This window comes from Belonocnema kinseyi, chromosome 6 (genome assembly GCF_010883055.1).
Source record: "Belonocnema kinseyi isolate 2016_QV_RU_SX_M_011 chromosome 6, B_treatae_v1, whole genome shotgun sequence".
Lineage (NCBI taxonomy): Eukaryota > Metazoa > Arthropoda > Insecta > Hymenoptera > Cynipidae > Belonocnema > Belonocnema kinseyi.
This window is the reverse complement of record NC_046662.1, coordinates 34,848,841-34,861,193: the sequence shown is the minus strand read 5'-3', so window position 1 is coordinate 34,861,193 and position 12,353 is coordinate 34,848,841. Positions and strand designations below refer to the sequence as shown.

The window sequence follows — 12,353 nt, the reverse complement described above, 5'->3', positions numbered from 1 at the left end:
TTTTAAGAAATAAGAAAATTATCAAGAATTTAAATGATTTTAAGGGATTAAAAAAATGCATGGGGGTTTCAAAGAATTTATTGAATTTCGGATGATATGGAACAGTTTTGTAAGATCTATAAGTTTTTAGAATATTTTAAAAGCTTCCAAGGGATTTTAGAAGATTTTTGTGGATTTCAATAATCTTCAGGAATTTAAAAATCTGAACATGTCTTAATAAATTTTCCATGATTTTAGAAAATATCAGATTTCATGTAATTTCACGGGATTTCGTAATATTTAAATGGAACTTAAAAAATTTACTGGTAGGAATTGAGATATTTCATCGGAATTTAAAGGTTTTAGCGTATTTTTTAAAAATTCCAATATTCAAGAACTTTAAAAACTTCAAGAATTTTGAAAATGTTTAATTGGGAAATTAATAATTTTTAGGGAATTATAAAAATTGAAATTGGTCTGAAAAGAATCTCGGAAGACATGGGACAATTTTACAGGACCTAATAGAGGGTTCTAATGTATTTTAAAAGGTTTCAAAGGATTCTATAAGAGTTCCGAGCATTTCAATGATATTAAGGGATTTTAAAAGCTCAAGGTATTTTAATAAATTTTCCAGTATATCAGGAAATACCATCAGATTTCATAGAATTTCGTAATATTGCAGTGAATTTCCAAGAATTTATTGAAAATGACTGAGGGATTTTGTAAGGTTTAAAAATTTGAAGAGATTTGTAAATATTGTGTTGCAATTCAATTGTTATTGCAGTAAATTTTTTAAAACTGATTTCAAGCTTATTGAATTCAATGAATGTTTGCATATTTTGTAATTGTTTTTAATTCACTTCATTTTTTTAAATTCAACATGAATCTTTATGAATTTCGTCAAGTTCTTTTAAATTCCAAAAGAACAATAATCGCGTTATTAGTACTTATTAGTCACCCTTAGTCACTTTTCGAGTTAGAAATTAGTTATATTATGAGATTAAAATTTAGGTATGTAAATATTAATTATCGGGGAAAATGTCAGGAAATTTTGAAAATTAAGTTTTTTGACCGCCCTTATAAAATTCTTTAAAAAGGTAGTCATATTTAAGTGAAGCAAAATAAAATAACATAAATAATTAAATTCTTGATATATTTTACAATTCCTAAAAAGATCTCATCAACGCTTCATGTTAGATAGTTTCAAAATTTTTAGGATATTTTAAAAGGTTTTAAAAAATGTCTAAATAGATTTCAATAATTTGAATAAATTTTAAAAAATTTTAATGATTTTTTAGAAGGATTTTATATTTTAATTGCGAAAATTTCAAGGAATTTCTTGAAATTTCAAAGCGTTTAAAATATTTCAGGATATTTTTAAAAATTCCAAGAAATTTTCCGAGCTTGAAGTATTGCAAGGAATTTCAAAATATTGTAAAGAATTTGAAATATATTAGGGTGTTTTAAAAAATACGAAGAAATTATCCATTTATTTTTAAAATGTAATGGGATTGCAAAGGAATATTAAATATTTGAGGTTAATTTAAATAATTTCAAGAAATTTTTACGAGCATTAAAATATTGCAAGTAATTTCAAAAGATTGTAAAGGATTTGTAATATATTAGAGTTTTTTTTTAAATACGAGGAAATTATCAATTTATTTTTAAAATGTAATGTGATTGCAAAAGATTAAAAATATTTTAGAGTAATTTTATAAATTCCAAGAAATTTTTACGAGCTTTAAAATATTTCAAGTAATTTCAAAAGATTGTAAAGGACTTGAAATATATTAGGTTGTTTTAAAAAATGCGAAGGAATTATGAATTTATTTAAAAAATGTAATGTGATTGCAAAGGATTTAAAATATTTTAGAGTAATTTTAAAAATTCCAAGAAATGTTAACGAGCTTTAAAATATGGCAAGTAATTTCAAAAGATCGTAAAGATTAAAAATATTTGAGGGTAATTTTAAACATTCCAAGAAATTTTTACGAGCCTAAAAATATTTCAAGTAGTTTCAAAAGATTGTAAAGGATTTGAAATATATTAGGGTGTTTAAAAAAATATGAAGGAATTATCAATTGATTTTAAAAATCTAATGGAATTGAAAAGGATTTGAAATATTTTAGAGTAATTTTAAAAATTCCAAGAAATTTTCATGAGCGCTTTAAAATATTGCAAGGATTTTGAAAAGATTACTCGTACAATAATTTTTTGAAATATTCTAGTGTGTTTAAAAAATTTCAAGGAATTATCAATTGATTTCAAGAACTCAATGGGGATTGCAAAGGATTTAAAATATTTTAGGGGACTTACAAAAATTCCAAGGAATTTTCAAGAGCTTTACAAAGTTCAGTAGTTTTCAGAAATCAATATGGATTTGAAACATTGAACTTGAATAAATTCATGCAATTTTTTTTTCATTTACCTTCAATTTTAATGAATTTCGTCAGTCAAAGGAATTTTTTGAATTGAAACAAAAATGTAATATTCATTTTATTAATTATGGACAGTAGTCACTTTTGGCCATCTTTTGGGTTATAAATTAGTATTTTTTGGTCACTTTTTCGATTTTAATAGATCGCTTTTGAAAAATAAGTTAGGCTCTGGCAGCCCTGTGAATAATAAAAAAATGGATTTAAATATAAAATAGTTTTATTCTATTTAAAAATAATTATATATTAAAAATGTAAAAATATTAGAATTTCGTGTTTAATTATTAATTTTCATGGAACATGAAGAATTAATTAGGGAAAAATCAGGGAATTTTGAAAATTAAGTTTTACGACCACCCTATAGATTAATTAATTTTTTTAATTTGAGTCTTAGTTTGCTTATAATTGTGCATAATTAATTTGGTTGCTGTGTCCAATGTGCTTTTGCATGCATAATTCTTATCGCTAACAATAAGAGATCGTAACATACGCAGTTACAGTCCAATGCATGAGAGATATTAATAGTCAAAATAATTAAAACAAGTACCTGCTCCGCTTTTAAATTACCTTAACGCTAAGCAGACATTGATCACCTAACGCGCGTCCTCGTGCTCTGTGGAACACCCACAGAAGAAACCTTAAACAAAGTTACCAGCCAAGAGGTAAACAATTCAAAATTATTAAAAATTTTGCTTCTCAAAACGAAGCACAATTGAAAGGTCGCAGCACAGAACTGGAAAACTAAAATTTTCTAATTGAAAATGGAATTTTTGAATAAAAATTCTTAAAAAAATAATTGCACATTGTGGTAAAAGGATTTTTTTTTCAAAATATCATTTTTTGATACAATAATTAGAAAACAAATTATTCAAAATATTAGTTATAAGTTCAACGTATTAATAATTTTTGCATTTGGTATTTCTTGAAATGATTTTTATTTTATTCAATTTAATGAAAAAAATGTGTTTTTAATTTTTTTAGCAAAAAAATGTCTCATATTGTGTCTCTCCCAACCCCATTTTCAAAACCCATGAAATTGTAATCTCAAAGTCATTCGATTTTTTCGAAATTGGCTAACTTTTTTACATCATACTTTAATTCCCGGATTTAAGAAACTTAATATCTCGGAAACATGATTTTATTTTTATAAGAAAATTGAATTTTTTGGTCTAATTTTAGGTTAGTAATTTTTTTATCGTTAAATAGTGATTTAGATTTTACAGAGTATTTTTTCGCTCTTTTGAAAATTCACATTTTCCTGGTTATCTAGTTCTGTACTGCCACCCTTCAATTATTCGCATAATAAGGCTATAATTGGTTCTATGGAAGATGTTTATTTTTCAAAATTTGTATTTATAATTTCAGAATAGATTCTCTGAATCATGATTATTTTTACTTGCAAAAGAATATGCAGAAGTTGTTTAGGAATTGAAAAAATGTTCAGAATTGAACTAAATTTAACTAGGTTTGAATATATTGCAGACTTTACACTCTTCTCCTATATCCATATTTTAAAGAATTCCTTTTTTCCCCCTGTTTAAAAAATCTTCCCTTTTCCCCCTTTTTCCCCCTTTTTCATGTTTTTTCTCTTAATACGAGCTGAATTAACAGAACTTAATAAGAAAATCCAACTATTTTTGTTTAAAAATTAATTTTTTAATTTAAATTTTTACTATTATATTTTCAGTTCAGAATGAATCTGTTTTTGTTAAAAATGTAACTTTTCGGTGGATAAAAATTCAACTACTTGGTTTAAATTTGAACTACTTTGTTGCAAATGTATTTTATTGGTTAAAGACTTACCTACTTTATAGAAAATTCGTTTTTTGGTTAAAAATTAATTTTCTTAACTGAAAATTTAATTATTATCCACTTTTGACTGAAAATTGATTGTTCATTTTTTTTAAAACTCAACTACTTGGTTTAACTTCTTCGTTAGAAATTTATTTTATTAGATAAAGATTGAACTATTTTGTGTGTTTTTTTTTAATTTTGGTTGAAAATCAATTTTTTAAATCAAAATTGAATTATTCCATTTTTGGTTGGAAAATGATAGTTTTTGTCTGAAAATTCAATTAATTTATTGAAAAATGATGTATTTTGTTACAATTTTTTTTTAATTTTCCAAAATATTTTCATTTTTCTTGTTTTTTTTTTCAATAAGAATAAGAAAATCCATCTATTTTTGGTTGAAAGCTAATTATTTTCAATTGAATGGTCTACTATTAAATTTTTCGATCGAAATTCATATATTTTAGTGAAAAATTTTACTATTTGGTTGAAAATTTAATTATTATGCGGGAAATTCAACTTATTTGGATTGTACCTACATTATTGAAGATTCTTTTTTTTTGTTTGTTAAAAATCAATATTACTAACTGAAAATTTAACTATACTATTTTTAAATAAAAATTGATTCTATTTTTGGCTGAAAATTGATATTTTTCAGTTGAAAATTCAACTAGCTCATTTTTCGTTGAAAATTCAAATTTTTGATTTAAAATTCAACTGCTTGCTTGAAGGTGAACTCAAAATTGAAATTTTCCGTTTTTTTGTTATAAAAAGATAGTTTTTTATTGAAAAATCATGTTTAACAAAAATTTGTTTAGTCTTCAAGATTATTTCCTTTTTTATCTTCTTTCACTTAAATGCGAACTGAATTAACAAAACCAGATAAAATAATTCAACTATTTCTGGTTGAAAGCTAATTTTGTTGTTTAATTGAAATGTGTCTACTATTATATTTTTCGATCAGAAGTCAGATATTTTAATAAAAAATTGTACTATTTGGTTGAAAACTTAATATTTTGTTGAAAATTCAACTATTTTATTCTTTACCTACTTCATTGATTTTGTTTTGTTTTGTTTTGTTAAAAGTTAATTTTCTTAAATGGAAATTTAACTACACCATTTTTGTTTGAAAATGGATCGTTTTTAGCTTAAAATTATTTTTATTTTTACTTAAAATTTAACGGTTTTGTAGAAAATTCGTCTTTGTGGTTTGAACATTCATCGCATTTGTTAAAAATGTCTTTTTTTTTGGTTAAAAAAGCACCTTTTTTGTTAAGAATTGGCGTTTTGGCTTGAAAATTCAACAAGTTCCTTGACATTTTTTTTCTCTGTTGACTCGGAATTCAGTCTTGGTTGGAAATTTAATGATTTTGTTGAAACTTCGTCTTTAAAGATTCCATTGTTTTGTTGAAAATTCCTTCCTTTGCTTGAGAATTTTCTTTTATTTTTTATATTAAATTAAATTGTTGAAAAGTAATTTTTTTTGTCGAAAATTTGGTGGTTTTTAGTTAAAAATTGAATTATTTGGTTAAAAATTCAACCACTTGGTAGAAAGTTTAACTACTTTGTTCAAAGTTCATATTATTAGTTTAAAATTTAACAATTTGTTTTAAAATTAATTTTTTCAACTGTTAAAAATTTATTGTATTCCATTTTTTGGTTTATAATTCATCGTATTTGGTAGAAATTTCTTCTTTTTGATTTAAAATTCAACTTTTTATTAAAAATTAATCTGTTCTAATTAAAGATTTAAGTATTTGTTCGAAGAGGTATTTGTTTTTTGTTTCAGTTTAATGTTTTATATTTGACGATTCGGCCGTTTCAGTGAAAATTCATCTTTGTAGATAGAAAATTAAACGATTTTAAAAAAATGTTGTTGCTGTAAATTCAACTGTTGGTTGATAATTAATTTTTTTTTTAAATTCAACTATTTTGTTAAAAATATAATAATTTTATTGATAATTCGACTATTTTGTTAAGAATTCATCTTTTATTGTCGAAAATTTAACTATTCTATTACAAGTTCGTCCCTTTCATATTTTCGGGTTTAAAAGTAAACTGTTTTATAAAATATTTATCTCTTTTAGTAGAAAATTACTCCTTTTTGATAAAAATTCAGCTATTTTATTGCATTCTATGTGGCATCTATACGTTAATTTTATTTAAAAGAATTTACTACCCTATTTTTCGGAAGAAGGAATATCGCAAATATTTTTTGACCTTTTTCAATTGTTTTTAGCTCTGTCCTCTTGCAAGATCCAATATCTTTAAGAATTGGAATTTCCATAGAGAAGAAAAATATTTTGATTAAATTATTCATTGGAATTTTTTTTCTGGAAATGCGTGATGCCAATTTAAATGTACAGAAGCAAATACAATTACTATTTCAAGCTTAAAAATTTAATATTTCTGACCTATGAAGAATTTTACTTTGTTACCTTTGAATTTGCATGTTAAAGGTGTGTTCGTCCTCTCCCAAGATAACTGAATTACCGATTTATATCCAATTAGGATGGTCCAAAATCATATGTGTTGAGTTCTTTTGCAACAAGGGGCATACCAATCCCCCATTTTGTAATGTTTTTGGGAAAAAAATTTCATATGCCACAAAGACTCAGAAAATCTCATAGAATATAAGATGGAAAATTCTTGGTTTTTGAAAAAATGAGATTCACGTTTCTGGGTTTAAACTTAGATTGTTTGAAGATTTTAAAAATTAGTTGGGGAATTTCCAATGAATAATTTACGTTAAACAACTTTGAGTTTACCCCCCCCCCCCCACCGATTGGAGGTCCAAAATTGCCCCGAAAAAACTTTTTTGCAACAAATAATTTGTATTCGATTATTGGAATGTTTTAACACATTTAAAAAAGTACAATTTAAACAATTCACATTTGTTTAAATCATTGTTAGAAACTTTTAGAAAAAAAATCTCTATAATTTAGTTTAAGATGCTTTTATCGAAACTCTACCACTTTAAAACATTTCCATTCTAGATTTTAATTTTTAAGCGTACATTTCGAGGTACATTTTAATTTAAATAATTATAAAAATCTAGTTTTCAGGACTTAAACAATTACAAATTATAAGCTTTTGAAATCGAAGATCTTGGATAAAAAACCATTTTTAGTTGATCAGCTGTTGTGAATATTAATTAATAATAATTTTTTTAATTGAACTGAACTGTAAGATTTAAAAAGTAAATAATAATTTATTTTATAAGACGATTCAGAATCAGTTCACAATTGTAAAATTTACAGATTCTAACGTTAAAAAAATTAAACTGTTTCAAATGAAAAGTCTTATTAGTTAAACAAATTTAAACGTCCAATTGAAAGTTTGTAAACTATTTTAAATTTTATGCTAATTTAAAAATAATATATTTGTAATTAAAAGCTTTTTATTAAATTCTACGAGTAAGAATTTCAGTATAAAATATTCCATTTTTAAACCATTCAAGTTGAAATTTTTTAATTAGGGAAATAAAATTGTCTTAATATTTAGAAACATCTGACTGTTCCTTTAAAATCAGTAATTGTAATTAAATATTCAAAACTAAACTTTGTACGTTACAATTTTAATTTTTCTATTTAAAAAATTTAATTTGTAAGTCAAATTTTTGAATTTTGATGTATAAATGACAATTGAACACCTATTATTCTCAGACAAAATTCGAGTAAGTTGAAGAGGTATTTAGAAGTTAAAAAAAATAAAAATCAAGTAAAAATTTGAAATTATTTGAAATAATTTTAACAAAGTGTCCGCGCGTATGGACAAAATAGAAATTTTGACAGACTTCGAAAAATAATTTAGAAGTTTTTTAAGAATGTTAAAAAGGCGTCAGAAGAATAAAAAGCATTTCACAAGAAAATTGAAAATGATTTTTTATTTTAAAAGGTTAATTTTAAGTAAATATTCAAAAAGATTTAGCAAGATTGGCATAATAGTGAAAAATGAATGTGGAAGATTTTAAGGAAAATTTTTTAATTTTGCAGAATTTTAAAAACATATTTGAAGAAAAATTCGAATAATTTTAAGGAATGTTTAGAAGTTTGAAAAACATTTCAAATATAATTTTAAATTTGAAAAAAAAAACGTAAAACATGTAGACTTTTCAAGATTTTGTAATAATATTTCGAAATTATTTAAATTAATTGATTGATTTTTCAATTTAGAGTATTGCAAATGATAAAGTGGATTTATATTTTTGGAACTGAATCTGAATCTTATCAAATCTAAAATTTATAAAAGTTGAAAAAATTTTATTTGGCAGTTTAACTGCATTTAATTAAAAATTGGTCAGTTGAAAAATGTTAATAGCTTCTATTGTATATGTGTAAATTATTGATCATTTTAATACAAAATCATTGAATTAAAAAAACTTTTAAACTTCAATTTTAAAAGTTTAAAATTCAAGAGTTCTATTTTGAGTGCTTGCTCAGTTTTTATTACTTCAAACGGAAATTTTTTTAGCTTCAGAGTTCGCTTTTTTAAATTTCCACCCTAATTACCCAATCATAAAATTGTTGTCCAGTGTTCGACGTTTTACTTGTGAAATTAATGTAGTTTCTGAACTTTAACTCTTGTTTTATAGCAAGAAAGAGAAATGTTTGTTAAATTTTCATAAAAATAAATGCACGTGCAGACATTTTGCTTACGAGTATGGAAAAGATATTACAAGAAATGCAAATAAAATTTTTGTCAACTTTTACCATATTTTTTATATTATATATTTAAAAAACAATTAAAATCAAGAAACTTGAAAATAATTGTACAATATTTTTTCCGTCGGAAATTAATTTAATATTGATCTTGCGGTCCTCTTTTGAAATAAAAAATGTTATTTAAGAAATTGTGTATTAAATCAATAATTTTCGGTTGCAAAATAGAATATTGGTTTAATTTTAGATGGTTGAAGTTAGTAACTTCAGTCTTCGAATAAAAAAATGGTTAATTTTTATGAGCTTAAAATTTTGAAAGAGTTAATTCAGAATCGTTCTAAATTTAGTGTAATTACATTTCAAGTGTTTTAATTTTGAAATTGCTTAATCCTTAATATTTGATTAAAAGATTTATCTTTTGAAAATTGATACTATCTAATTTTGTAATTATGTCAAATGTGATATATTTTCAACAATGCAATTTTAAACTATTTAAATTTGAGGGTCTTAATTGTCTCACCAAAAATCGGATGTCTAAACAAAAATTTTTTATTAATTTTAAAAACCAAAATAATATTAATGAGGCTGTCATTTCAAATAAAGGCATTGTTTTTAATAAAGAGTTTTATTTATTTAGCAAATTTTTCAATTATATTTTTGCTTACTATCGATTCATACCAATTTAAAAAAAATGGTTGAATTTTAATAATTCGTGACTTATTTTTATTTTTAAATTTTAGGGATTGTTTCCACCTGGAAAACAAGGCATGATTTATGAAAATTCAACAATTTAAAAAAATTGGTAATAGGTGACAGTAAGCAAAAATTCAATTACAAAAACTGCTGTTAAAATAATTATTTTTTGTAAGTTTTAAACTTTTCATAAAGAGGCATGTTTTTTCATTTATAAGATATGACTGATAATATAATTTAAATTCTTAAAATCATATAAGGCTTAACACTTCTATTTTTGAAATTTGTTATTCATTTTCAAAGCTTCGTTAAAAATGTATAAACTTTTAATGTTTAAACTTAAATGTTAAACATGGTTTCAGACAAATATAAAAGTAACAAGAGAGTCATTTCTTTTGTGCTTTATTGTTACCAAAAAATTGGAATTTGTTACCATCACAAATATTTGACTTCTTGTAAACAAATCTGCTTACTTTTTATTTTCAGGCAAGAAACTACATCCAAAGCTTACCACCGTTGAAGAAAAAGAATTTCAAAGATGTTTTCCGTGGGGCGAATCCTTTAGGTGAGTAAAAAGATTTGTCCAAGAACACGAACATTTTAATTTTACAGTCTTAATTTTTTAATTTAGAACGTTGTTTGAAAAATTGTGGGGTTTTGGAAGCTTATTTATTTCCAGGAGTATTAATTTTGGACGGCCCTATGAATAAATTATAAAATTTGTCAGATTTTAGAAGACATTGTCAAATTTGACAATATTGTAAATATTCAGGGTGACCACCCGACCGAGAAATACCGGATATTTTTTAAACTTGGGAAAAACTGGACAATGAATTTATTTTTGACCGGAATTTTTACCAATTTTCAGAAGAAAAATCTATTCAGTCACTTGAATTATCACAAATTTTATATAACACGATGTAATGAAATCTAAAATAAGTTCGATTTCAAGTTTAAAAAAATGTTGAGTTAAAATGTTAAGTTTTTAATTTTGAAATGATTCAATTTACTAGTGTAATTTAAAACTATTTATTTTTTTAAGCTTAGGTACGTTTTCAGTAAAAACAATTTTAAAGTGGAGTTTTCAATTTTTTCTGGTTTGGAAGAGGGACTTTTTTTTAAACCTTTTGATTGTTTTGGAAAGAACGAAATTTTTGATCTTTTTTCGAAATTGGAAGAGACCATTTTCTGTTTTTAACAATTTTATTGTGTTGTTGGGTGAACTTCTTATTATAAATATTTTATCTGAATTGGAAGACGGCAATTTTTTACTCTGATAGAATTGGTAAGGACGAAATTTTTTTTCTTCATTTTTTCGTAATTCGAAGAGGCTTTTTTGATTTTATTATTTTTATTGGGTTTAAAGTGATGCAATTTTGTTTATTTTTTCTGCATTGTATGTGGCAGTTTTTTATTTTTAACGTTTTTATTGAGTTTATTGGAAGAATATTTTATTTTCTATTTTTTTTTTCTCAAATAAAAGAGGGAAATTTGTTATTTTTAATATTTTTATTAAGATAGAAGGGAGAAAGTTTGGTTTATATTTTTTTCTGATTTGGAATAGGTGCACTTTTTTGTTTTAAAGACTTTTATTCAATTGGAATGAAGGAAATTTCAATTTTAAATGTTTTTCGAATTGGGAAAGGGACATTTTTTGTTTGTTCATATTTTTATCGAATTGAAAGAAAAGAAATTCCAACTTTTAATCTTTCTGAAAAATTAAGAGAAACTTGTTTTTATTCTTAATATTTGTATCGAGTTGAAAAGGAGATTTATTTTTTAATTGGAAGAGAAATCTGTTTTTATTTTTAAAATATTTTTGTCGAGTTAGAAGGGAGGGAATTTTAGTTTTAATTTTTTTCTGAACTGAAAGAGTTTTGAACATTTTTCGTAAGTAGGGAGTTTATTATTTTTTTCTGGATTAGAAGATGTCAATTTTTTCTTTTTAACTTTTTCATTGAGTTGGAACAGCGGAAATGTTGTTTTTTAAGTTTTTCTGTACCAAAAGAGTTGTAAACATTTTGGTTTCCAATTCTTTCGTAACTGGAAACAGGCCTTTTTTGTGTTTATTATGTTTCTTGAATTGAAATACGGGAAATTTTAATTTTCCATTTTTTTCTGAATTGGGGGAGTGACATTTAAAAAAAAATATTGTTATCTAGTTGGAAGCTAGGATATTATTTTCAATTTTTTTAAATCTAAAGAGGCACTTTTTTGTTTTGAGAATTCTTTTGAGTTAGAAGAGAAGAAATTTTGATTATTAATTGTGTTTCTGAATTGAAAGAAGTCAATTTTTCTTTTTTAACATAATTATTGAGTTTATGGGAAGAATTTTTTTTTTCTTGGTTGAAAGAGGGAAATTAGTTATTTTTAACATTTGTATTGACTTGGAAAGGAGAAAATTTTTGGATTTTCAATTTCTTCTGAACCGACAGAGATGTTTTTTTAAAATGTTTTGAGATCGAAGGGAAGACATTTTGGTTACTAATGATTTTTCTGAATTGTAAGAAGTCAATTTTTTATTTTAAGTATTTTTATTGAGTGAACGGAAAAGAAATTTGGTATTTTTAACGTTCATACGCAAGGGGGAACTATTTATTTTTAATTGTGTAATAAATTGAAAGAGGGGAAACTTTTATTTTTAACATTTTTAATAATGTGAGTTGAAAGGAAGGATCAGTTTTAATTTAGAGCATTGAAAAAGATGGCGTGGATTTATATTTTAAACCAGAAATATTCGAACTGTTCAATTTATAAAAGTTCAAAAAATTTAATTTCATAATTTATTGGTATA

The 12,353-nt window shown here is 23.9% G+C and overlaps 1 protein-coding gene across 2 annotated transcripts in view; it reads left to right on the top strand.

Annotated features, from left to right (window-relative positions):
* Positions 1 to 12,353, top strand: part of LOC117174395 (mitogen-activated protein kinase p38b-like) — a 45,737-nt gene that overhangs the window by 24,032 nt on the left and 9,352 nt on the right. The window contains exons 7-8 of one of the 2 annotated variants that reach the window (XM_033363484.1): positions 2,997 to 3,076; positions 10,046 to 10,124. In XM_033363484.1, the coding sequence (XP_033219375.1) occupies positions 2,997 to 3,076; positions 10,046 to 10,124 (159 nt within the window). The remainder of the gene's footprint in view (positions 1 to 2,996; positions 3,077 to 10,045; positions 10,125 to 12,353) is intronic. The other variant, XM_033363483.1, reaches the window with a different exon arrangement.